We start from the raw sequence: 27,253 nt of genomic DNA on the forward strand, positions 1-27,253 counted from the left end.
AGCGTCGGTAAGAGCGGGCGGCAGGTGTTACTGCGGGCCGGATAAACAAATCCCTCAGGCCTTATCCGGCCTGTGGGCCTTAGTTTGGGGACCCCTGTGCTAGTGGGATCTGGTGAGCTGCATGGGGGCCCAGTCAGGCAACAGATGCCGGAAGCATTATATATGTATTTTGTGATCATGAAGTTTGTGTTGAATATAAAACTGTAAATCTTAATAAAAACTATTTTTTTTATTTAAAAAATGGCTGCTAGGCAATCTGAGATGCAGAAACAGAAATGGCTTTTATTTATGCAAAAGTGTCCAAAACAAGATCATAGACTCTTAAAGAGTTGGAAGGGACCCGGGGGGTCATCTAGTCCAACCCCCTGCAATGCAGATGTCTGGGCACTGAGGAATACGACCAAAGAGGCTTTAGTCTAGATTGCAATACACCATCCATTGCTGGTTCACAGAATATCCAATTTTGTCCTTCAGCCGGGGTGGGGGTGGGGGAGGAATCTGGCTGTTTCGGGAGTGGGTAGTTTCCCCCAAAACCATTCACTCCATTGCAGAATTGATTTCTGGCCCCTGTCAAACTCCTTCTCTCCAAGTGGTCAAGCGTAGCTCAGAATACAGGCTGTCATCTTTGCTTCAAGAGAAAGCTCGGTTTTGTGCCTTAGAAAAACAATCCTGGAGCGACAGCAGGAGCGAAGTGGTAGAGCGCCCCCTGCAGTCTAAAGGCTGTCCAGCTGCAGCGCTAGGCATGCCAAATTCAGACCGGTGCAGAAGACACCGGCTAGGTTGCAGAGAGAGGACAGGCCGTGGAACTTGAAGAACTTTTGGCGCAGGCTCCTGTACTTGGCATCCTTCTCCTTCAGAAGCTGGTAACCCTCCCGCCGAGCCGACAGCCCCACTTCGTCCCCGAGGCCGTGCTCCCTTTCAATCTCTTGCATCTTGAACATGGTCTTGGTGGTGACTTGGGAGAGCCAGGAAGCATTGGAAGCCGCCAGAACGAGGCCAATAAAAAAGGACGCAATCTGCAAAGTAGACACAAGGTATACCGTGACCTTCTCTGGAATTCTGGGGTGAAACCAGGGTGGATAAAAAAATCAATGATTAAAAAAAAATCAAGAAGATTTTTTAAATTTAATTCAGATCTTTTTTATTTAATTCAGTTTTAATTTAAATTGGATTTTTAAATAAAATGCTTTTGGAGGAAAAATCTTTCTACAGATAGTTTTCTATTTAAGTTACATTATAGTCCAAAGGCTATTCATCAGGAAATAAGGATTTGTTTAAGTTTTTCATGTGTGCTAAAACTCAGTCTAAGTTTTTTTAAAAAATTGTTAAGCCACATCAGTTAAGAAACATGGATACATATGCTATAATCAAAACAAAATAAAAAATTCTTTCCAGTAGCACCTTAGAGACCAACTAAGTTTGTTCTTGGTATGAGCTTTCGTGTGCATGCACACTTCTTCAGATACCCTTCAGATACCATTCTTCAGATGCTATAATGTTATTGTTTTAGTTAAATAAATTGTTAAAATTGTTCTTAAGGAAATGATTATTTTTCTCCTTCCAATGAAGTACAGTAGAAAATTTGTCCAAATATAAACAGTTAATTCATTAAACCTGACAATAATTTCATAATTATCGTCCTGTGTATTTCTAATAGTATAACCCGGGCATGTTCAACACGTCGATCGACTGGTGGAACCTGAGACTGATTATGGTCGATCGCAACGCTCCTGGTTTTTGACCCGGAAAGCTGTCTGTGGACAAATGCCGGCTCCCTCGGCCTGGAAGCGAGATGAGCGCCACAACCCCATAGTCACCTTTGACTGGACTTAACTGTGTGAGGTTTGGAGCTTTCTAAGCTCAACAGTACGCCCCTCCCACAGGGATGTGTCACAACATCCGGGGTATCTGCTGTATGCGATGTCTTTGTGATTTATGTGACGCACCGTTTATTTCCTGTTCAGTCTTACTTTTGGTTCTGACTGGAGCGGAGATGTCGCCTAAATCTCCTGGAGAAGCTCCGTGATTTATATGCTTGTAATTAAAGCTTGCTTACTTTGTAACAACCCAGACGTTGTGGAATTTATTGCTGGCACAAGGCACACATACCGTTGCGCAAGAAGGAGAAGTAAGAAGTTTGAAAAAACTCTGCAAAAGCACTGGAGAAGCAGGAAAACGCAGAGGAAGCGTAGCTGGACACCACTCCAAGTGCTAAACTGGTTTTGAGGCTTTTCCAGTTAAAACCAAAAGCCCAACAAACTGTCCAGGGGTCCTTTACCTTTTACCTGTCGATCCTATCTGGTAGATCAAATAGTCCCACCTCCTGTCCTCTAAAAGGATATAGGCTGTACTTCAGTGCCTTACCAACAAAGAGATTCCAGGGCCACTCTGAACAGGTTTTTCCAGAGCTGGACTGCTCACATTTCTTCCTGATGCGCTTGGGTTTAAGAAACGGGGAGGTAGCTGTCCATTAAACCTACTGTGTCTTGAGTAGCTGCAGCACACAAGGTGAAAACTGCTCCTCTTCCTCACACCAGCCTTCCGGATACGAAGGACTGCTTTCCTTGCTGGAATGCTATATTTTGTTTCCCACCTTCCTCATATGACACAATGGTCTTTATGGTAAATGATGTTCTAAGATTTAATTACAAATAATTTTAAAGTGTTTTGGGGTGGGCAGATGTTTGTGTAGCAGCAGGGTTGAATAAGGAGGAGTAGATCTCGGGTCCCTTTCTAAATATAAAACTTTCGAATGCGTCATGATTGCCTTAGGCCAGGGGTCGGCAACCTAAGGCCCAGGGGCCACAAGCAGCCCACGGGGGTTGTTTAACTGGCCCACAAACCAGACCACCTGCTCGGCGAGTCCCCACTCACTGCGCTAAACCGCCGCAGCACGGCACAGGGACTCCCTTCCATGGCACCAAAAATCATGTTTGCGCATACCCAGGCGCCGGAAATAGCAGGCGCGATCCGGCCCACGGAGGGATCTCCGCTGGAGTGAACCAGCCCAGGTGAAGTAAACCTTGCTGACCCCTGCCTTAGGCCTCAGCCTGCCTGCGCTGCGATGGAACTAGGGAGGCAGGAAGAACACGGAGAAATCTTGGGACAGAAAGGACTTGCAGAGAGGGAAATTCCATACGAAATATGAAGGAAGGAAAGAGGAAGTCTCCTAAAAGACACACATTGAACACTGAAGCGGCCAGGCTTATTCCACAGAGGAAGGAACTTTTGGTGCATCACACTGGCTAGTGGGTTTGCGGGGCTCACGCCTTCAAACTACAGGTCCATAGGTGACTTGTGACGTTCTCAAGAAACTACATGAAGGAACACTGCTGGCCCACAGGCCCCAAACGAAATGCTGCAAGATTTTTAGATGACCGGTCGGTACCTACCTGGACCATATCCCAGGCACTGAGAAGTTCCCGCGGGTGGTACGAAGCAAAGATGGCCAGGTTCAGGAAAGTGCAGCTGAGCAGGGTGTAGAAATAGAAAGGAAACAGCTTGCTTTGCACCAGGCCAAAGGTATGGCGGCTCACACCCCGGAAGAGAACAAACCCTGCGCAGGGGAGAGGTGGGTTACAGCAGGTGGACAAAGGGCTCGCCCACACTTCCAACTGCCCCGTGCCTGGAGAGCACAGGTCCGAGCGGTTCTTTGCTTGTCCTGTGCTTTCTAGGCCAGTGTCCGAGTGATGTTGCCTTTGCCTCGCTGCTTGTCCCCACGAAAACCTGCTCTTTAGTGCTACATCGGAACAAATGGCAGTCTGTGGAAAACCCAGTGCCTGTCCGTCCCCCCATCCCCCGGATTCAGCGCTAAACCAAAGGGCAAAGCAGCAGGGCAAACAAAAGTGTGAATAAGCTTTGAGTTCTGCTCTCTTCAAACCATGGATTACAAGCAGGGTTTCATGTGCTTGGGAGGCAAGCTGGGAGCCAGGAGTTCCGGAAGTGAAAGGCAGTGGGCACAACAGGATCTGAAACCAATGTGTTACAGCAGCCTTCTCCAGCAGTTGCTTTGTAGTCCAAAGCATTTGGGGGGCACCAGGTTAGCAAGAGCTGCATTAGAGAAAAGGATCTGATGGGCACATGCCATTTCCTCCCCCAGCCCTAAACAGAACCGAGCCTCTGGGACAGGGCAGGCTAAAAATTCAAGTATTTCCCCCCCCCCCCCAGAAACGTACCTGCAATAAAGGTAACCCATATCTGCATCCCCCAGGCTGTGGAGAGCACAAAAAGCTGGATGATTTTGACAAGGCTGCTCGGCTCCCCCTCTGTTGCCATCTCTGCTCCAAGAGACCTAAGACTGGGCAGACAGAAACAAAGATGCTTATGATAATCATAATCATAATTTATTATTTATACCCCGCCCATCTGGCTGGGTTTCCCCAGCCACTCTGGGCAGCTTACAGCACATTGAAAAATGGCAAAACGTTAGAAATTAAAAACTTCCCTAAACAGGGCTGCCTTCAGATGTCTTCTGAAAGTCAGAGAGTTGTTTATTTCCTTGACATCTGGTGGGAGGGCGTTCCACAGGGCTGGCGCCACTACCGAGAAGGCCCTCTGCCTGGTTCCCTGTAACCTCACTTCTCGCAGTGAGGAAACCAGCAAAAGGCCCTCAGAGCTGGACTTCTGTGTCCAGGCAGAACGATGGGGGTGGGGGGTGGAGATCCTCCTTCAGAAATAAGTACAATAATAAATGAATAGGACATATGGACCTTCTCATGTCTCTCTCTTTCTGTTTGTGTTCTATGGTGATCACAGCAGGCTGGGAACATGGCTGACCTTAGCCTGATCACAGAAGGATGGCAGTCAGCTCCAGAAATTAACAGGGTCAGAAATAGTGTATTTTTTCGCTAAAAAGTAAGTGGAAATACCTGTGCGTCTTATGGAGCAAATGGTGGTCCCTGGAGCTAAATTGCCCAGGGGCCAAAAGCAGATTGTGCTTTTTATTTTACAAAGAGAAAAGGGGGTGTTGAAAGGACCCCGCTCAGCAGCTGATCAGCAAGAGATCGAGAGAGAGATAAGAGTCCCGGCTCCCTTTCAGCCCCGCCCTCCTTTGTTGAATGTGCTGCAGAGGGAGGTTGTTTGTTTCCCCAGGACATGTGACTGGCTGATTAGATTATCTGTCTGGAAACAGTACAAACTGCTCCCTTTCCTTACAATTTTTCAGAAATGTGAGTTGAACCCCATAAAAATGGGCCTTTTCCTCTTTGCTTTTCCCCCTTTGCAAAAGGAGCTTTGCTTTTCCCCCTTTGCAAAAAAAGCTGCAAAACTTTTAGCTGATCCTCAAAAAAACCCAGGGCTTTTCCCTTTGCAAAAAAAAGCTGCAAAACATTTAGCTGATCCTCAAAAAAACAGGGCTTTTAGAGGAGGAAAACCAGAAAAATATTTTTTCCCTTGTTTCCTCCTCTAAAAATGAGGTGCGCCCTATGGTCCAGTGCATCCTATGGAGCGAAAAATACCGTACTCAAAAGAACTCAGGACGCGGAACCTCAAGAAACATCTGGAAAGGGATTCTGGCAAGTCTCAACCAGCCTAACATAATGCTGCCGGAGGCAGAATGCCTCTGAGTATGCGCTGCGAGGAGCCACAGGGAGGGAGAGGGCAGTTGGACCCACATCCTGCTTATGCGCTCCCCACAAGTATTTGGTTCGTCCATGCGAGAACAGGGTGCTGGGCTAGAGGGAGCTCTTGGCTGGATCGATGGAAATGAAGGAAGCATTAAGTGTAGAATATAAATGGTTCGTTATGGTAATCTGAAATCGGAAAGTTAAGACATTAAGTTTTATTTTATTTTTTAACAAGAAAAGGGATATTTTGAATTTTTTGTTATTAGCAGCAGTCTAAGGGAAAGAAGAAGTTTGCTTAGATTTGATATAAGAATAATATGGTAAGATATAAAGTTCTGTTATTAATTATTATAGATCAAGATGATTGTTTAGATTGGAATTCTCTTTAAATGAATTCAATTAATAGAGAGGTGAAGTTATTAAAGTAGAATTTGGATTTGGAACCGGAGGAGAGAAGGCAGGGGAAGTCAACTGTAAAGATTCGGAACTAGAATTTTTTTTTTTTATATGTGTAAACAAGAAGAAGAATCTTGGTTATGTTTGTATTTGTTTTGTATAAATGTGGGTGGGTAATTGTCTGGGTAGATGTAGGTGTGGGTGTGTGATTATTCTTTGTTATGAAAAATACCAATAAATTCTCTTAAAAAAAAAAAGGAAATGAAGGAAGCAGGGAACAGGTCAGTTCACCAGGGCAGCCCTTCATCTTTCTCTTCAGCCCCACCCCAAAGACAGCGGGAAACTCTTCCTCAGATTCCTTTGCTCTCTGGCAAGATGAGCCGTACTCGGTATAAAGTTGTCGTACTCTAAAAGTGCATTGCTCTTTGTGCTCCTATGGCATGCCAAGATAGGGGGGTATGGTTAATTGCAACACAGGAAATACCCCATGAATCAGAACACAAGAGCTTAAAAATATACACACAATTTCTGGTAAGAGAGGAAGATGAGCAGAGACTACTATGGATATATAACTGGATTGGTTGCGTATCAAGACTATCCAAGGAATCAGCAACAGTACGGAAGTTCTTTCAATATTTTGGTTAATTATTGCAATTGTTTTTCTCCTCGTTTATTTTATTTTTAACACGTCGGCTTGAAGAACAGATGTTTCTGTTTTTGTATGTTTTACTGAGCTGTGAATCATGTATTGTAACGGCACTGGGAATGAAATCATTCGCTCACATCGTGCTAACAGTATTCAAAACCATTAGCATTTGGAAAACAAACACTCGGGAGGCTTGGGTAAGTTTACTGCCTTTCCCACACTGTTCCAAACAGCAGCTGGCAGAAGGTGATAAGACGAGATGGGAGAGGCAGGCCCAACACAGGAGTCACGTGCAAAGCGATCTGGTCCATAGCTGTCAACTTTTCCCTTTTTTAAAAGGGAAATTCCCTTATTCCGAATAGGATTCCTCGCAAGAAAAGGGAAAAGTTGACAGCTATGATCTGGTCTTGTGTTTACTGAAAGCAGTTGTGCAACAGCGACCAAGTTTGAATTTCACCTCTGCCATGATCTCGCCAGGTGGTCTTGGGCAAGCTCCCCACTCCACCCCCAGCCTCAGTCCGCTTCCACCATTCAGCATTCAAAATTTGCCAGGTGCATTTTGCGCTTGGCTGTTGCCCACTTGTGACCGAGTGAAGATGCCCTGACGTCTCCACCATCTGGAGGTACGCATGCCTGGGGGGGGGGGGGGGGAGAGATCCTTGGATCTTGACTGTTTTCACACACTAGCAACACATCCTGCAGAATTCTGTCTGTGATATTTCATCTGTATAATCAGAATGAATGTCAGGAACCATGGAGGCAGGCTTTTTCTGTGGTGGCCCCAATGCGGTGGAATAGTCTCCCTGCCGAAATCCAAGAGGACCCATCAGTTCTGCCTGAAAGAAGCCGCAGCACTTTAGACAAGCATTACCCTGATCTCGTGCACGAACCTCCTGTCTTAATCGTTTTAACCACTTGTTTTAACTGTTCTAATTGTTACGTTGTATGATAATGGCCTATCCTACTTTTTAATGATGGGTGCTTATTTTAACAAACTGGTTTTATTGTGCATTTTAATTACGTGCAGCTCTATTTTTTGTAACTGCTTTTATAGTAAACCTCTCAGGAGCCATTTTGGCAAGTAAGCCTTACATAAATCCATTATCAAGACAGTGTTCCATCTGTCCCATTCAATATACTGTACTGGTGCATCTTGGAGGGACACACAAGGGAGGGAAGCAATCCAGCTTAATGGGCATGCCATGTGGCACACGCAGCTCTGCCCAACACTCCCCCCTTGCCCCCCTGCCCCCCAAGGCAGCCACCCAACTCAACCTCATGGGAGTCGGGCTCTGCCAAAAGCACAGCACAAATGCTATGTATTAAGCAAGCCTGACTGGAGTTTCACGTGACTCACTCCCAACAGTTAAGTGCCCAGCCCACACTGCCTCCAAATGCTGTTGCTCTTTTCTCCCAAGGGAGGTCCGGATGGAGCCCAAAATGCAGTTTCGTAGAATCCCAGGATTCCGCAATTTCTTTTCCATTTCAAAACAAAACGAAACAAAAAAAAACCACCACCGGATGTCAGCCAGAGCTGTTCCATTCCCAGCTCAAAACCGTATGTTTACTCCAAAGTCAGATCCGTTGTGTTCAAGGAAACCGAGCAATATGCCTTTTGAAAGCACATTACCATGCCGGCATTCGAGGGATGAAGGGAATGAAAACAGTTTGAAGGAAAGAAAGTGGAGCAATGAAATGCCTAAGAATGTATGGCAGAATGGAGATAAGAAAGTGCGCAGGGTTGTAAGCATTCACACTTATCTTAGTTCAAGCAAAGGGATTTGTCAGGAAGACAGTAAATACTTTATGTGAAGACAGAGCAGAGCATTTTATTTATTTATTTATTTATTTTTCTTTCATTATTTTTATTTTTATTTATTTTTATTTTTTATTATTCTTTATTTATTTATTTTTATTTATTTATTCTCTTCTTAGTTGTGCTTATTGTATGTGTACATGTATAATATACCTTGTTCAGAACTGGGAAAATATGACGCATATAATCAAAATAATTATTGTATATAACTTTATTTAAGTTTTGTATTTGCGTTTGATTTGTATCTGTAATTTGAGACTTTGTGTTTTAGTTTGTAGTATCTGTAAAATCTATAATAAAAATATCAATTAAAGAAAAGAAAAGAAAGCACATTCTCCTCCTCAAAACAATGTTGCACGCACGCACAACCTTAGTTGCGATTCCCAGCAATCCTTAGCAAACTACAGTTCCCAGAATCCTTTGAGGGGAAGCATGTGCTTTGAAGTGTGTACACAAACCTTGCTGCCTGGCAGGGGGTGAAGAGGCGGACAGCCCCAGGGTTATAGAAGTCTGCTGGAATTGAGCCCAGGGGTCCTGGCCGGCTGCTCTCTTCTGGCCCTCCCCACCCAAGGGCGCTGCGTTTCCTGTGCAGGGCTCATGGCGGTGAGTGGGGCGGAAGGGATGGGTATAAAGTCCAAACGCAAAGGAGCACAAAGGAAGGTGGTGGACTGGCAGGTGGGAGCATAGGAGCCAACTACTAGGGGGTGGGGTGTCTTCGCCCCCTCCCCCAGAAGTTAATGTGTGTGCTGCGTCATGTGATCGATTATGCAATTATTACCTGCTGTCTCCCAGTATTTTATTCAAGTTAACACCCCTGGGTGGGAGGTTGCCAACTCATTCTATAGCAGCAAACGAAATGGGGTTAGGATCTGCATTCGCTACTACGAACAGGAGGGTCATTATGAAACCCAGCTCGTGTCTTAGCGAAGGCAAGAGCCTCCTATTTCAGCGAGGCTTACTCCAGAGAAAGTGCAAACAACACAACACAACACAACAGCAGAACGGCAGCTCAAGCCTCTGGCGGTATTTGCAAGAAAGACGCGTGTCGAGCATTGGAAGGAAGCGGGCCGGGCTGCTGGCCCGCGGGAGTAAGAAATGCAAGCGGGGGGGGGGTTGTTGGAAAACCCCTCCCACCGCACCCCTACAAGAGTTGCCAACTTGAATGAAATTAAATGAAATATTGGGGCGGCCCAGCTAAGCCCCGCCCGGGGGTGTGTGTGTGCGAAGACCCCTCGGCCCCTAGGAATTGGCTCCTCTGGGTGGAGGGGAGAGAGGGAAAGGGGGCTTCCATTCATGCTCCTGCAGCCCCCGTCCCGACAGTAGCATTTGCAAGAAGACGCGTTTCGAGCATCGGAAGGAGGTGGGAGGGAAATCGGGCGTGGGGTCGTTGGAACTCCCCGCCACCCCCTTAAAAAAAAAAAGACGGGGTGAGATAGGAAAAGGGGGGTGGGCTTCGATGCTCCTGCACCCCCGCCCCGTCGCATTACACGCCAGACCCCCCGAGATCGCGCCTCCCTTACCTGATGGGCTTCTTCCGCTCTCGCGACCGAGCTCCTCCGCAGCGCAGGAACCAAGACCCCGCCCCACGGAGGAGGCGGATCGCATGGGGGGTGTGTGGCTGGGCTAAACAGCAGCGTCACGAAGGGAGGCGAGGCCACGAGGGGCCACGCCCCTTTGTTACACACCGGGAGGCGGCGTGTAATCTCCGGCTGGCTGCGCTCGGGATCCTGTCTGCGCCCGGCGGGGCAAGTGGGGGGCGCTCGGGGCAGAGCCGCGTGATGGACTCGAGAGAGGAGACGGTGTTGGCCACGACGGTAAAAGAGGGGGAAATGATCCCCGTAGGTGGGGCGAGGAGGCTGGGGAGGGTAAGAATAGCATCCGCCGGGGGCAGGGTACCTACCTGGGGGACCAGAAGCGGCGCAGCATCCGGATCAAAGGGGCGCTCTCCTTCCGAAGGTCTGAGAGCATCACGTCCACCCCAGGCACTCACTCGGCCAGCCATGGAAGCTGGTGGTGGTTGGAAAACGATCTTTTTGGGAAAGTACTTAAAAAAACACACACACACACACATAAAAAAAAGCCCCAGAGTCCCTTTCGTTAGGGATAATTCAGATGGAAATTCCCAGGTGTCAAAAAAAAAGAAAAGAAAAAAAGGCTACTTATGTACACAGCTGTCAAGTTTTCTCTGAATAAGCCTTCCTCTAAACTAATTCTCTTAAGCCCTTCTACGTGTGCACAAAATAAGACAACTTTGCAGGAGATTCTCTTCTCCAGACTTTGCACTGGCTGAAGCCGATGTTCAGTTGTAGGCGCTGGGAATGGAAACTTACATCACCATCTAGTGGCAAGTTTTCACACCTCCAGTCCAAGGGCTTGGAAACCAAGAGACTGGGGCACTATAGGGACTCACCGCTCAGGCCCCAGCGTTCTGCTGGTTATTGGTCTGGGCCTCCTTTCTCTGTCCCTCCTGCCAAATCAAATGTAAACTCTGCCTCCTTCTCTCCCAGGAGCCATTGTTGTCAGTTTCCCACAATGATAAGTGCCGAGACCTCTCTCCTAGCTGGTGCCTGTCTCGGGCAGGCAGCACGATGCCAATGGTAAGTGCCGTGGGTGGGCTACAAGAGGGTGGTGGAAAGTCAGGAGTGGCAATCCTGGCTCCTCGGTGGGGGGCTGCTTAAATAGAGAGACTGCCAAGCCTACAAATGACCCACAAGACACAACTGTAGCCCAGTCTCTTGTATCTGGCTAGACGGTGACTTGAATTGCCAGTTTGAATTTTCTTAACAAAATAAAATAAAAAATTCCTTCCAGTAGCACCTTAGAGACCGACTAAGTTTGTTCTTGGTATGAGCTTTCGTGTGCATGCACACTTCTTCAGATACACTGCATGCACACGAAAGCTCATACCAAGAACAAACTTAGTCGGTCTCTAAGGTGCTACTGGAAGGAATTTTTTGTTTTGTTTTGTTTTGACTATGGCAGACCAACACGGCTACTTACCTGTAATTGAATTTTCTTGTTGCGGTCCTGGCATTACTGGTGGGCAGACAAGCCTCTTCTGGTTATCCCTGACACGTGTGTGAGATGGAGGCAGGTTTGCCCCCACCAAGCTGTACTGCCAACATTACCGATGTTGGACATGTGGCCACTGCGGGGGGGGGGCACGCTACCCAACACGTATGCTGGCATTGCATCGGGATAGGTAGCTGGAGCAATCCTGATGCACACACATACACATACCAGAGCCAGGTGATATCTGGTTTTCAACATTGTGATATACCACCAGCTAAACTTCATGATAGGGATTGCCGATCAGAAGGTCGGCTGTTTGAATCCCCACAACGGAGTAAGCTCCTGTTGCTCAGTCCCAGCTCAGGCCAACCTAGCAGTTTGAAAGCACGTCAAAGTGCAAGTAGATAAATAGGTACCACTGCGGAGGGAAGGTAAACAGCGTTTCCGTGCACTGCTCTGGTTTTGCCAGAAGCGGCTTAGTCATGCTGGCCACATGACCTGGAAGCTGTACGCCGGCTCCCTCGGCCAATAAAGCGAGATGAGCACCGCAACCCCAGAGTCGTCCACGACTGGACCTAATGGTCAGGGGTCCCTTTACCTTTAAACTTCATGATATATTGATATATCATGATACCCGAATAAGGATGGAGCTACGTAGAGACATTGGTTTGCCTCACAGTTTCTCCTGCATGCTGATTTTTGCCGGCGCCTGCTCTTGTGATTCGCTGCCCCCCTGCACGAGGCAAGGGAGAGCTGAGGCAACAAGAGTTAGCAGGAGCTGCAGAAATCGAGAGAAGCATTGGTTGGCTTTCATGTGATTGTTTTGCACCGCTCCCACACCCACACCATGATATATTGCCAGATCAGAAATCATGAAATCAGTATCATGATATGGACTTCAAACCAGTTTTGGACAATATCTCCATATATTGTCCAGGCCTAACCACGTGCCCTATGCGCTCGCTGAGAGTGTGTCTGTAGGGATGTTCAAATAAGGCGTCCATTCGGCATATGGGGAGGGCAGCAGGACATGCACACATCAACTGTACTGCCCATGTAACTCCAAGGCCAGTCTCCTGACACCCACATATTCAGGCCTACATCTCAAAGGGGAGCCCATTCACATACAGCTGTGTGTGCACATGGTCTATAAAGCAGGGTGGATAAAAATAAATTATAGTTTCTTTTTAAAAAATCAAATCAGACTTTTAAAATTTAAATCGGATTTTTTAAAAACATTTAAATCAGATTCTTTTTATTTAAATCAGTTTTTTAAAATAAAATGCTTGTGGAGGAAAAATCTTTCTTGTCAGGGAACTGTCCCCGGCTCAGCGCAGGGTGGTGGAAGGGCTCTCAGGACGCTACAGAGAGCCTCAGCCCCAGGTGCCTCCACCAAGTTCTCTGGAGTTCTTGTGGATCATTGTCAAAAAGTTAGCTTATTGGAATGAGGCTGATGGTGATATATAAATGTATATATATTTGCTCCTTTTTGTGCAGCACGCCCAGACCCAGCTTGAGATAGCTTCTATGAAGCCAACTCGTAAGTGATGTTCTTTTGCCTTGTGACCTTGCAGAAACTTAGTTGACTGGTGATGGGGATCAATGTGGAAAGGCCTGTTTGGAGGTGATCTGGAAGGAAGCAGGGAAAACAGCAGAGCTGGACCCACACTTTCTGGTTTGCAGCCCCAGGCTCCAGCTGCAATGAGAATCGGGCTTCCAATGGAAGATAAAGATAAAGAAGATAAAGTCCCAAACAGAGAACAATGGCAGATTAAGTTGATGGGTTATGCTGAAATGGCCAAAATGACCGGAAGAATCAGAAATCAGGAAGACAAAATTTTTAATAAGGAATGGGGGAAATTTATAATTTATCTTAAAAACCATTGTAAACAGCTAAAATTGTTAGTAAGATTGAAATAACACTTGTACAGGTGAAACTTCAAAAATTAGAATATTGTGGAAAAGTCCATTTACGTAAGCAATTGTTTTCATTAGCTACTGGAGTTTAATATATGAGATAGACTCATGACATGCAAAGCGAGATATGTCAAGCCTTTGCTTGTTATAATTGTGATGATTATGGCGTGCAGCTGATGAAAACCCCAAAGTTGAGATTGTGAATTTGGGGTTCTCATCAGCTGTGTGCCATAATCATCACAATTATAACCAATAAAGGCTTGACATATCTCGCTTTGCATGTCATGAGTCTATCTCATATATTAGTTTCACCTTTTAAGTTGAATGACTGAAAGAAATGAACCTTTCCACGATATTCTAATTTCCCGAGTTTCACCTGTAGTTTAATGGTGAATTTTGGATACAGTGGAGATGTAAAAGATTTAGATTATCATAAAAGATTCAGGAGGAAATGATTAACAGTAAGGGGAGGAGGAAAGTCCAGGAGATTCTTTGGATTCTTGTTTTTATGTTGTATGTTGGATATGTAAAATTTTAATCTGAAAAACCAAATAAATAAATTTATATAAAAAAGAGAGAATTGGGCCTTCTGATCTTGAGCCTGAGCTTCAGGTGTTGAATTCCACCCCTGCTGTTTCTTATGCATAGCTGCTGCCTTTCTCTTGCAGTGTTGACCCCAGAATCCCAGATGATGGTGAAAAACGAAGTGGATCTTATCAAAGCTCAGCTGCATGCGCAAACCAAGGTAAGGTCTTGGGCAGAGGTAAGGCTGTGGAAGATGGTCGTTTCTGATCCAGGTACTGTACATTTGGGAAAGCGCTGGGCATTTAACCATTGGAGTTGGGAAGCTTTGGCTTAGTAGAAAGGGAAGGAGTCAGACAATTGGTCCATAGATCTTAGCATTGGCTACAGCAACAGGTGGGTAATCTCTAGGGTTTCAGGCAAAGAATATTCCCAACCCTACTTGGAGACATGGAAGAATTTAACCTGGGACCTTTCCCACATTATTCCAGCACAGTTAATATCGGAAAAGTATCTAACATGGCCAACAGCTTGGACTACTGCAATGCGCTCTCCATGGGGCTACCTTTGAAGGTGACTCGGAAACTACAACTGATCCAGAATGCGGCAGCTAGACTGGTGACTGGGAGTGGCCGCCAAGACCATATAACACCAGTCCTGAAAGACCTACATTGGCTCCCAGTATGTTTCCGAGCACAGTTCAAAGTGTTGGTGCTGACCTTTAAAGCCCTAAACGGCCTCGGTCCACCCAGTATACCTGAAGTTGTCTCTACCCCCCATCATTCGGCCCAGACACTGAGGTCCAGCTCCAAGTAGTAGTTATTACCAGGTAACCTCCAGGAAGCTCACAAGCAGAGTATGAAGCAAGAGCTCTCTCTCTCTCTCTGTTTGTGGTGAAGTCAGGGACCTTGACTACAAGAGGACGGTGTCTTCATGCCAGTCATCCAGCGCTGCCTTCCAGTCTGCAGCCTCTGCTCTCCCTCGCTCTGGTACCCTAACACAGGGGCGTCGCTAGGGGGGGGCGCTGGGGGCGGTACGCCCCCGGGCGACAGGGGCCACAAGCGGCGGGTGGGGGCGACAAGCGGCGGGTGGGGGCGACAAGCGGCGCCCCTCCCGCCACTCCCCAGGCAACGCCGGTCACCCCGGGAGCAGCAGCGCTGCACGGATGGGGTGCTCCCTCGGCCGTGCGCTGTTGCTCCTGGGGCGACCGGAGCGAGCGGCGGCGCATGGGGGTGACAAGCGGCAGCCCCTCCCGCCATTCCCAAGCGCTGCCGCTCCCTCCGTCACCCCAGGAGCAACAGCGCACGGCCGAGGGAGCACCCCGTCCGTGCAGCGCTGCTGCTCCCGGGGTGACCGGCAGCGTGGGGAGTGGCAGGAGGGGCCGGCGCTTGTCAGCCCCACGCGCTGCCGCTGGCTCCGTCCCCCCGGGAGCAGCAGCGCACAGTGTGTGCGGTGCTGCTGCTCCTGGGGCAACGGAGCGAACGGCGGCACGTGGGGGGGACAAGAGGCAGCCCCTCCCACCATTCCCACGCGCTGCCGCTCCATCCGTCACCCTGGGAGCGGCAGCGCACGGCCCGACGACGGAGTGCGCCTGCGCGCGCAGGCGCACTCTGTCATCGGATCGCCGCTTCCACAGCCTCCTTTTGAGCCGGAGAGCTTAAAAGCGAGCTCTTCGGCTTAAAAGAGGGCTGCAGAAGCGGCGCCGGCACCCCCGGAAACGCCCTGGGGGCGGAGCGTCATGACGTCACAATGTGATGTCACGACGCCCCGCCCCCGGGGCGTTTCCTTTGCCGCCCCGGGTACCGCGGAGCCTTACTCCGCCACTGCCCTAACACAGGGGAGAGAGACTTTCTGTTCCTCATCAGGCAATGGCGTTACCACCTGCCTTGCCCCACCTAGCCTTTCCCAGAATATGACTTTGAGAGCAGCAGCAGCAGCAGCAGGGAAGAGAGGAGTTATGGGATATTTTTTAAAATAGTTTTTATAACATCAATAAATCCGCATAACGATAAAATATTTCAAAACATATTACAAACCATTGTGCATACATACATTTTCTGATGTAATAAATAAAAGCAATAAAAAGATTAAAAAAAATAAAAATAAAAAAAATAAAATAGTTTTTATAAATTGTGCTTCTTTGTTTTTACATGGTTTTGTATGGTTTTGTGGTATTTTATGCATTGTGATCTGCTGCTACTTCTATAGATTATAGATTGTTAATTCTTTATTGTGGTTGAAGTGTTTAATTATTATTTGCTGATGTTTAATTTTACTGTTTACTGCCAGGTTACTGATGGATTGTTGAATGCTGCCTTGTTTGATACAAGTTGTTTATTTTTTTATTTTTTTTAAAGAATTTATTATATTTCAAAATTAACAACAAGAAAAAATACAAAATACAAAAATACAAAATACAAAATACAAACACTACAAATCCAAAAAATAAAAACTACACTTAACTGAACAACAAAAAACTAAAAACACCAAAAATACAACAAATAAATCCTAAGCATCCTTAAACTTATTTAATTCTTACTTAATGGACTTCCTCCCATCTTCTATGCTGCGTTCATAACTAATTTACTTTAGTAACTGTATAACAACTTTAAATCATCATTCACACAAGTTGTTTATTTTAAAGTTATTGTGATTTTTATATCGGATCAGATTGTTTTATTATGTTTTTATGTCTTGGAAGCTGCCCAGAGTGGCTTGGGCAACCCAGCCAGATGGGTGGGGTACAAATGAAATACTACTACTACACAAAGGCAGTGGCTGTGTGCATTAACTTTGTCTGTGCCATGTTTTCCTGCCAGGCCTTTCAGGCATTGAGCCACTCAATCACCTTGTTGGAGCAGGAGAGCAACCAGCAACAAGGTCGGATCAAGGAGCTGGAAGGTAAGGATTGTGGAGACTCGTAACCACCAGCCAATCTGGAGCTTGGCTTTAAAATGCATTGGTGCTGCTTACGGCTTTGCAGAATTTGGTCTGCTCAGTATTTAGTATAGCTCCAAAGAGGGCATCACTTACCTGTGCAGGGGAGGAATGATGCTCACTTTTGGGGATTCCGTGTATTCTGCATTCTCCATGGAGCCTGGTGTCTTAATTTGTCTGGTCCTGATGGCTATGAAGAAATAAGACACCTGGTCACCCTCTGCCTGCAGGCCTTCTACAGAAATACCACAGAAGTGAATTGGATTGCAGTTTCCATTCATTTCAGTGTGACTCTGTCTGGAAAAATTCCTAGCGCGGTTTTCCTTAGGATCCCAAGTCTATCACGACTAAGACTTTGAACAATTGGAGGAAAGTAACTTATCACAGTGTCCATGTTAATCGCAGGCCATGCTCTGTGTTCCAGTGTGTGCTAATGAGTTGGGTATTCTTCACAATTCTACATAGCCAGTTGATATTAATTTTGTAAATTAATTACCCGACTCTGTTAAAAGGAAAACCTGGAATGCTGCACCACGAAAGGCCAAATTCTTCTACAGTGGTACCTCTGGATGCGAACGGGATCCGTTCCGGAGCCCCGTTCGCATCATGAGCAGTCCGCAACCCGCAGCGCCGGTTCTGCGCATGGGCGGGTTGCAATTCGGCGCTTCTGCGCATGCGCGTGATGTCATTTGACACGTCTGCGCATGCACGAACCGCCGAACCCGGAAGTAACCCGTTTCGGTACTTCCGGGTTCGGCGCATTCGTAACCCACGCCGTTTGCAACCCGTAGCGAGCGCAACACAAGGTACGACTGTATTCCGCACCCGCTCTTCCACTTTTAGTGGAAGGGAGAAAGAACTTTGTAGCCTCCTGAAGTCCACCCTGCTCAGCTCTCCTAGCAAGACCAATATATTTTCAAGCTTCTCTCCACAGCCATAAGGACAAGAAACCCAATAATTAAAAAAAACGAAAGCCAAGAATGTTGGCAGTCTAAGTTCTGCACCTGATGCGAAACCCCACACTTGCGCAGTGCGATCAAAGGTGTGCAGAATACCTGCCGCCTCCTCAGATTAGTGCAGGCCATTTTGTGCTGCCTCTCCTCTGGTGGTCTTGGAAAGCTCTGCTCCAATGACTCCTTTGTCTCTTCCTGTCCAGAGGAGGTGCAGTTTGTTGCCCGCTCACCTCCTGGGGAGATGTTTGATAACCTCATCCAGAGAAGGATCCAGGATGTATGGAAAGTCATGACCAGAGAGGTGCAAGGACTCCACGGATCCATGATCGAGAAGGAAAGCTCCATGGAGAACCTGTCGCAAGAGGTCCTCGAGAGGTGGGAGAAAACACAGGGGGCGAGAGAAGAGGGAAGGAAGGGGCTGTTAGATGGAGTGTGAGATCACACTTCACTGTCCTCAATGCACATCCAATCCTGTTCTGATTGCACTGGCTACCAATTAGTTTCTGGGCCCAATTCAAAGTGCAGGTTTTGACCTATTCAGCCTTAAACGGCTCAGGATCCCAATACCTCAAGGTACCGTCTCTTTCCATATGAACCTACCTGGACCCTGAGATCTTCTTCTGAGGCCCTCCTCCATGAGAGGTCCAGAGGGTGGCAACACAAGAACGGGGCCTTCTCTGCAGTGGCTCCCCGTCTGTGGAATGCTCTCCCCAGGGAAGTTTGCCTGGCACCTTCATTAGACACCTTTAGGCAACAGGCAAAAATGTTCCCTTTTAACCAGGCCTTTGGCCGACCAGATTGCCATCCTATACCCTTTTAAAACATGGTTCTTTTTTGGGGGGGGGGGGTTATTGGGTTATTGTTTTTATTTTGATTTTAAAGATTGTGATCTTTTCTATGAACCACCCTGAGGCCTCCAGGTATAGGGCTGTATATAAATTCAATAAATAAATAAAATAAAAAATAAACAAATGCCGGGAGGAAGACTTGATCAACGGAACCGCTGGCTGACCTGGGTCTCCATAGACCCACTGACACATCTAAGCAGGCTTAGGTGTCAGGTTGGAGTGGAAGGAGCTTGGTGGATGATCTTAATGCAGATATAACCAAGGCGGTACGCTCTAGATGTTGGACTACAACTCTAGATGTTGGACTACAACTCCCATAATTCTTGACTATGCCCATAGTGGCTGGAACTGATGGGAGTTGTAGTCCCAGAACAAGTGTTATGCAACATGTTGGAGACCTTCAGCAGATCAAATGGCAGTGACAGTGTGCTGGAAGGGAGTGGTGTTGCTACCATGCCCAGGAGCTGGTGCTACTTCCCAGTGAGTCTCCATTACTGTGTTTTGAAGTTCTCCCTTCTTTCTTTTCTCCACCCCCCCTCCCCACCCGCCTTCCCTCAACCTGCAGCAAGAAGTTCCTTTGGGAGGAGCTGGAAGCTGTGCAGGGTGAACTGCGGCGCATTCATCAGAAACTGAGTATGTAGCTGCTCCGCTCACTTTCCTTGTGTCCTTTGCAGAACCCGGAGCGTTCCCCCTCTCCAGTGGGTGCCTCTCCAGCCATGTTGGAAGGAATTGGGCAATTGCTGATCATTCTGCCAGTCCAGGTCTTTCAGCTTGTCAGGCGGAACAAACCCACCCCCCCTATTCTCCTTCCCTCCTAGGTTTCAAAAATAAAATGGGTTGGCTTATAATATACATATATATACAGTGGTACCTCTGGTTACGTACTTAATTTGTTCCGGAGGTCCGTTCTTAACCTGAAATCATTCTTAACCTGAAGCACCACTTTAGCTAATGGGGTCTCCTGCTGCTGCCACACCGCCACTGCCCAATTTCTGTTCTCATCCTGAAGCAAAGTTCTTAACCTGAGGTACTATTTCTGGGTTAGCGGAGTCTGTAACCTGAAGCGTATGTAACCTGAGGTACCACTGTATAGCAGAGAAAGAAAAAAGAAGCTTGGAAACTGGAGCTAACCCATTCACACACCATTAGCATTGCTAAAAAGGGTAAAATAAATTAAGCAGGGGTCCCATTTGCAAAGGAAAAAAACGGGTTCTTTACTTCCTGTTAACAGTCAAACCTCGGTTGTTGAAAGGTTCCATTTTGGAACGTTCTGGCTCCCGAACACTGAAAACCCGGAAGTAAATGCTCTGGTTTTCGAACGTTTTTCAGAAACTGAATCTCTGATGCGGCTTCCGCTTGAGTGCAGGAAGCTCCTGCAACAAATCGGAAGCTGCGCCTCGGTTGTCGAATGTTTCGGAAGCCAAACGGGCTTCTGGAACGGATTGCATTCAACAACCGAGGTTTGACTGTACTTTATATTTAATGAATAAATTTAATGAACAAATAAGTAAATATTTGCAAAGATGGCTTGGGATTCTGGATTGTGAGAGGAGGTTTTCCGGGTTCCCTTGTGCAGCAGAGAGAGAGAGAGAGAGAGCACACACAGAAGGAAGGAGTGTAGCTTAGGTGTTTAGTGGGACAGCACACAGTGTACAGTATTTTCCTTGACTATCTGTTAGTCTCTTTTTTTTTTTTACAAAAATTTTATTGGTTTTCCACACAAAAGACAACACAAGAAAACAAATACAACAACACATACAACAATCAAAACAGAATGAAAAACAAATACAAACCACCACTAAAACACCAATATTTCTTTTTCTTACTTAGAAAAAAAAATTCTTGTTTTGAATCTACACAGGGTGACTTCCCCCGTTTTCTCTCCTTTGGTTTCAATTCTAGTTTAATTTAATAACTTCTCATCTCTAAAGTTTAAATCATCCAAAGCATCTAAACATGCTTCTTAATATTTATTTTAACTTCATAATACAACCTATTACTTCTTAGCTCAAATCTTACATCTTATTTTACTTAAACTGCTGCTGATAAACAATTCACATATCTCTTCACTAGTTCAAAATCTTAAATTCTTAACACACTGACTTCAGGGTACCATGGTAAGCCATCCTAATTATATTTTAAATATTCTCACCCTATCCCTCTTCTAACCATTTTCCTTCGCCATCTCGGGATCACCCCCCAGACATTTCTCCATCTCCCTCCAACATCATTGTCCAGAATGTCCTCTTTTTCTTTAAAACCAAAGATCCAGACGCAGTCCATAAACATCCTTGCAGGGAACACAAATCATCACCTTCCAGCATCTCCATTTCAGAATTCCAGTCCTCTTCTAATTGTAGTTCCTTGACTATCTGTTAGTCTCAGCTCTGCTGACTGGAGCCATGCAAGGTTGCTTATACCCAACACTCTTGCATTGGCAAGAGCCAGTTTGAGGAATGGGGGGGTGGGAAGGTACAGAGGAGGAGAGGTGAGGAAAGCTCCTTTGCACTAGTGAAAGAATCTGCTGCTTCTGACTGCTAGCGGGGCTCTTTACCCGAATCCAGCCAGCATTCCTTCCCCTCCATTACTTCCTGCAAACTCAAGCCATCCTGAATCTTCCTCTACAGCAGACCCTCCGTTATCCTCCCACAATCTGAGCGGGTGGCAAATGCGAATGGCTTTGGACTCAAGCGTAACCCTGCCTGCTGGGCCACCTGGTTTATACCTTCAGGGATATAGAGGGGAAGGGTGTTTGCCCTTCCACTCAACTAGGGCAATAGAATTAAAACCTCCCAAGTCCACATGTGTTCATTCAGTTGCCATCAGCCAGCCAAACTCTCCCTCCTACAACGGAGTATTTTATAGCCTTTAAAAAAGCTTTTTCTGGACCTTTTGCAACCTTTGCTGTAAAAATCTTGGAGGAAGGAGACTTTCCCAGCCTCCCAAAGCGACTTGTTCCATCGCCGAGCTGCTCTTGTTAATTAGAAAGATTTCCTTTAATTTAACACTCTTGCTTAATCTCGTCTCTTCCTCAGCGGTGAACTCTCTCATTCGCTCGTCTTCTGTTTGATTTTGTAACATCAGCAGCTAACCTTTGGAGTGTGGTTTTCAAATTAATTGTTCCCCTTGCAGGAGCCCCCACCCCCAGTTCTACATATCTCAGGTTTGCTTAGGAGAATTGCGACCAATGTTGGGGTTATTTGCTGAGACTTTTGGTGGGCACCATAGGAGGCATTGACAGACACATTGGTGACCCTCTGGGCTAAGCGCACTCCACCCCTTTGCTGCACCAGACTCCAGAAACCTTTAGGCCTCCACTCCCAGCTGAGGGTCTCGGCTGTGGCTGTTTGCAAGGCCTAGCTGGCACAAGGAGGGCATGTGTGCACAGTGCCTGGGCAGAAGGGAAATTTTTGACCCAAGTCTGTTTGGACTCTTACCGTAGAGGACCAGGAGGTTGATATCACCAGGAACCTGGTCAGTATAAAGAAAATGCAGGCGAATCAGCAGAAGTGCACCAAGGTGAGTAGCTTCTCTTGGCTCCGTTCTCTGAGAGTTCCAACGTCGAGAGGTGGGTGTGTTTGTGGGACCTCTGCAAGGAGCCCGTGCTTTTTGTTGCACAAGTCTGAATCAAAGGAAGCAGCACCCCATTGCCTTCAACTATAGATTAATGGGTTGTGTTCAACTATCAGACTCAAAGAAATTAATGGCTGCAATTAACATAGGTTCATTAATTTCAGTAGGTCATCTGTGAGGTAGTGTCCGAGGCTAAGAGGCCACCTGGTTCTGAGGATCCGAGGGACCCAAAGATGGAGGTCTCTGACCCAGATGAATAGGAAAACAGGGAAGCGCCGGCTCCTTTCACTTTGATGGGGGACAAAGTGTGTGTCGTATAGATCGCACAACACTTGCGTCCTGTTCGACGTGTGGCCATCCAGGCCATGGATCATGTGGCAATAAGCTTGAGAAATTCATGCTCCTCCTTGGAGCTTCTCTTCTTTGGCGACCACTCGTAGCCGAGTAAGATTGTCGTCCATAAACACGGTTTTAACACTGAGTCCGTAAGTCACTGTGGAGGACAATTCTGGATCCACACATCCTTCCGCAGTAGGGACATGGGTTTCTGGGCGAGGGTTTGCCAAGTGTGCCTTCCTCTTAGCACATTTCGAACCCTTTCGTCCTGAGTTTGAGCATTTTCAAAGTCTTTGGTAAAGGCTGTTCTCCCATTGGAGCGCTCGCAGGCCAGTGTTTCCCTGTTGTCAGTGTTTATACTACCTCTTTAAAGATTTGCCTCCTTGGGGCAGCCCTACTGGAGAGCAGCAAGTAGCTGCTGGCCGCCGTCCTCCCAGTTCTGTTCCTTACTTGTGTCCTTCCCTGGTCTTCCTAGTTCCTGGGCCAGCTGAAGTGCAGAACAGCAGGCGATGCCTCAGAAGCTGCAGATAATAAGCCTGTGACTGAAGAGCTGAACAATATCTGGTAAGGACATCATCTTGGGGATTCCTGTTAAGAAATCCCACCCTATAACACACTCTGAAGCTTCAGCCTGCCCTGCCCTTCTATTTCGTGCCCATGTGAGCTGCCTTGAGGGGTGAAAGAAAGGACAGCCCTCCCTCTTCCACTTTTGTGGACTTTGGTGTTGTGGACTTTGTTCAACTCTGTAGGCTGATGAGACACGGGGCTTGAATTTCCTGTACCAGGAAGTTACACCTCTGCTCCTCACTTTTACATTTTCATACACGCAGATCCAAATTCCGGCATAAAGATCTGCCTGTATTTTGGATCAATGTGTACACGTATCTGGAAACGAAAGGCTCAGTTGTTTTCCAGACACATGCATCAGAGAGATAGATAGATAGATAGATAGATAGAGAGGGAGGGAGAGAGAGAGAGAGAGAGAGAAGCATGTGACTGTTTTCACATTACAAAATACATACCTTGGATTTCTCTCTATGAAAATGTAAAGAAGTCGCCTGGGTCTGAGGGATCAACTAGATCAGTGGTTTATGGGTCATGGACTCCTTTGAGAACCTGATGCGCAGCCTGGGGGTCATTTTGGACTCACAGCTGTCCATGGAGGCGCAGGTTAATTCTGTGTCCAGGGCGGCTGTCTACCAGCTCCATCTGGTATGCAGGCTGAGACCCTACCTGCCCGCAGACTGTCTCGCCAGAGTGGTACATGCTCTAGTTATCTCCCGCTTGGACTACTGCAATGCGCTCTATGTGGGGCTACCTTTGAAGGTGACCCGGAAACTGCAATTAATCCAGAATGCGGCAGCTAGACTGGTGACTGGGAGTGGCCGCCGGGACCACATAACACCAGTCCTGAGAGATCTACATTGGCTCCCATTACGTTTCCGAACACAATTCAAAGTGTTGGTGCTTACCTTTAAAGCCCTAAACGGCCTCGGTCCTGTATACCTGAAGGAGCGTCTCCACCCCCATCGTTCAGCCCGGACACTGAGATCCAGCGCCGAGGGCCTTCTGGCGGTTCCCTCACTGCGAGAAGCAAAGCTACAGGGAACCAGGCAGAGGGCCTTCTTGGTAGTGGCGCCCGCCCTGTGGAACGCCCTCCCATCAGAAGTCAAGGGAATAAACAACTACCTGACATTCAGAAAATACCTGAAGGCAGCCCTGTTTAGGGAAGTTTTTAATCTGTGATATTTTAATGTATTTTAATATTTGTTGGAAGCCACCCAGAGTGGCTGGGGAGACCCAGCCAGATGGGCGGGGTACAAATAAATTATTATTATTATTATTATTATTATTATTATTATTATTATTAAGAAAGCCATGGACCACAGAAAAATGCACATAAGGATACAGAAAGAAACAGAAAAGAAAGCAAATGGGGGGGTTGGATTTTTTTTGCACCCGGTTCATGGCCCTCCTGAAGCCTATCCACGGCCCCAAGGTTAAGAACCCCTGAGCTAGATGTTGGTGACCACAGTGATCAAGAGCCTGGGTTCAGCCTGCAGAGTTTACTTCCTGTTCTAGCCACCAAAGGGGAATGAAGACCCATGAAGGGGTGGGTCATGTTTCCGCCCTGCAATCTCAGCAGCTGGCAATCTACACGATGGTCCTTGTATCTCCCTCCCGTACAGGTCAGCTGTCAACACGCTGCGAAACTCCTTCACCAACAGCATCTGGAGTGACAAGAGGGGGTCTCAGAGGATGAAAGGTGAGTTGCGGCAGTGGTCCGGACTAGAAAGAAGGCACTTGGGACAAAAGATCCCTGCATTGCAGGGGGTTGGACTAGATGACCCTCGAGGTCCCTTTCAAATCTATGGTTCTATGAAGTGTGGGCCCCGTTGGGCTGGGTGACCACAACCTATCTGGCATGGCTTTCCAATGGGGCATCACCCTCTTGACTCCTTCTTTGGACTTGAATCCTCAGCTTGCAGTTTGCATTTCTTAGTACAGAAAGTATTGATCTGATGTGTAGAGATCTTTCCTATTTAATTAATCCAAGAGGGTTCTGGAAGCTTCTCTGTGTGAAAGAAACAAGCAGAAGGCTCATGGTGTTTGGGTTATTCCTTCAGAGAAGCTGAGTACAGCTGGCTTAAACTGGTCCTGTTATCTCTTCTGTCAAGGTCATGATGACTATAATAGTGAGGCCAGAAGGAGCCTGGGTTTCACTTTCTCTTTCGGTCTCTCTTCCTTCTGGTGTGGTGTTCTGTGTATAGTATGCTTAGTGTTAAGGTTTAGACTTATTAAGTTAAGTCTGCCGCAACTGGATTTCTTATGGACAGCACTAATCCTGAATGTACTGGATTTGTTACCATTATGCTCATTTGCCTTCAGTAGCAGTAAAGCTCTGCTGGATGAAATGGTCTATGTTTGGGGAATCCCCCAACGTGTTTGAGTTTTTACTCCGCTAACTATACGTTGGAGTTCTGCTCTGGATCAATATTGAGTAGAATTCCATGACAGGTGTGTATCGTCCTTGCTGGTGATAACAATTAGTGGAAAGGGTAGGGGGATGTCGAAAGGGAAGGGAAGGGATGGGAAGGCAAGGGCTAGAAGAGGCAGGTCTTGCTTAGTTTGATTTGAGGACATCAAGAAAGGTAGGGGCAAGGGGTGAGATGCTCAGCCATGTATGGCTCGGGCCTTTAGGAAAATCTCTCTTGGATCTTTTAACAGGTCGGGGCAGCCGGCATCACCGGAAATCTAGCTCACCTGAGGCCTTTTTATCGGACTCAGCCCTGTATCAGGCCCGCAGTAGCTCAGAGCACAGCTCGTAGAATGCAGAGGTGAGTCCACAGGTTGTTTCTCGTCGCTCTCCCTCCTCATCCTAAATTAACAACAACAACAACAACAACAACAACAACAACAACAACAACAACAACAACAACAATTTATTATTTATACCCTACCCATCTGGCTGGGTTTCCCCAGCCACTCAGGGTGGCTTCCAACAGAAGATTAAAAACACATTAAAACATCAGTCATTAAAAACTTCCCTAAACAGGGATCCCTTCAGATGACTTCTAAACGTCAAATAGTTATTTATTTCTTTAACATCTGATGGGAGGGCGTTCCACAGGGCGGGCGCCACTACCGAGAAGGCCCTCTGCCTGGTTCACTGTAACTTTGCTTCTCAGTGTCCGGGTTGAACGATGGGGTTGGAGACGCTCCTTCAGGTATACAGGTAAATGTACCTGTAAGAGACCACCGGGTGACCTCAGGCCAGTCCTTCACTCTCAGCCTAAACCTTCCCTACAGAGTTGTTTGTGAGGATGAAATGGGGCGAAACCAGGGAGGGGGAAGAGAGGTAGGTACGCTACCTTGAGCACCTCAGTGGAAAGGACGAGGGCAGTTCCCTGACACAACCCAAGAAGAATGGCAACTTAAACTGATGGAATATGCGCAGCTTGTGGACGTAACATATAGAATAAGAGAACAAGAAGAACATATATTTAAAGAAGATTGAAAAATGTTTATTGAATATATGGGGGGGAATTGTGTACACTTGAAAACGTTGGCAGCATTAAGATGAATTTAACAGCGTAAACAAGTTTCGATGGTCGTAATACAGGTGAAACTTGAAAAATTAGAATATCGTGGAGAGGTTCATTTCTTTCAGTAATTCAACTTAAAAGGTGAAACTAATATATGAGATAGACTCATGACATGCAAAGCGAGATATGTCAAGCCATTATTTGTTATAATTGTGATGATTATGGCATACAGCTGATGAGAACCCCAAATTAACAATTTCAACTTTGGGGTTTTCTTCAGTTGTACGCCATAATCATCACAATTATAACAAACAAAGGCTTGAAACATCTCGCGTTGCGTGTCACGAGTCTGTCTCATATATTAAACTCCAGTAGCTAATGAAAACAATTGCTTACATAAATGGACTTTTCCATGATATTCTTATTTTTCGAGTTTCACCTGTAATAGAATACTGAACGGTTTAGTTTATGTAAAATATGCAGGGATTTATGTTATGCAAAATCAACCATGGAAAGAGAAGAAGGGAAGTCATTGACATTTTAAAGGTTGTTCAAATGAATATTCTAAAGTGCTAAACAGAAAATTTAATAAAATATATACACAAAAGAAGAAGAAAGGTGGGGGTGTAAATGCAATAAGTAAAAGAGATGAATAAGACTCAGGTTCCAGGCAGACTAACTGAACTT

General features: G+C 46.6%; 2 protein-coding genes across 2 annotated transcripts; one reads left to right on the plus strand and one right to left on the minus strand.

Moving 5' to 3' along the window:
* Positions 1-257: 257 nt before the first annotated feature.
* On the minus strand, positions 258-10,018 carry TMEM205 (transmembrane protein 205). The gene is made up of 4 exons (XM_033173708.1): positions 9,943-10,018; positions 4,176-4,297; positions 3,393-3,556; positions 258-1,016 (listed from the first exon to the last, which is right to left on the minus strand). The coding sequence occupies exons 2-4, from the start codon at positions 4,273-4,275 to the stop codon at positions 714-716; spliced, it is 567 nt and encodes a 188-aa protein (XP_033029599.1). The 5' UTR covers positions 4,276-4,297; positions 9,943-10,018; the 3' UTR covers positions 258-713.
* On the plus strand, positions 9,946-25,876 carry CCDC159 (coiled-coil domain containing 159). The gene is made up of 11 exons (XM_033173856.1): positions 9,946-10,287; positions 10,825-11,019; positions 12,932-12,974; positions 14,020-14,096; positions 16,693-16,774; positions 17,967-18,138; positions 19,177-19,244; positions 22,054-22,130; positions 22,996-23,084; positions 24,710-24,786; positions 25,749-25,876. Exons 1-11 carry the CDS (start codon positions 9,946-9,948, stop codon positions 25,847-25,849), a joined length of 1,323 nt encoding a protein of 440 aa, XP_033029747.1. The 3' UTR covers positions 25,850-25,876.
* The last annotated feature ends 1,377 nt before the right edge of the window (positions 25,877-27,253 follow it).

The sequence above is a fragment of the Lacerta agilis genome, chromosome 16 (assembly GCF_009819535.1).
Source record: "Lacerta agilis isolate rLacAgi1 chromosome 16, rLacAgi1.pri, whole genome shotgun sequence".
NCBI classification, from domain to species: domain Eukaryota; kingdom Metazoa; phylum Chordata; class Lepidosauria; order Squamata; family Lacertidae; genus Lacerta; species Lacerta agilis.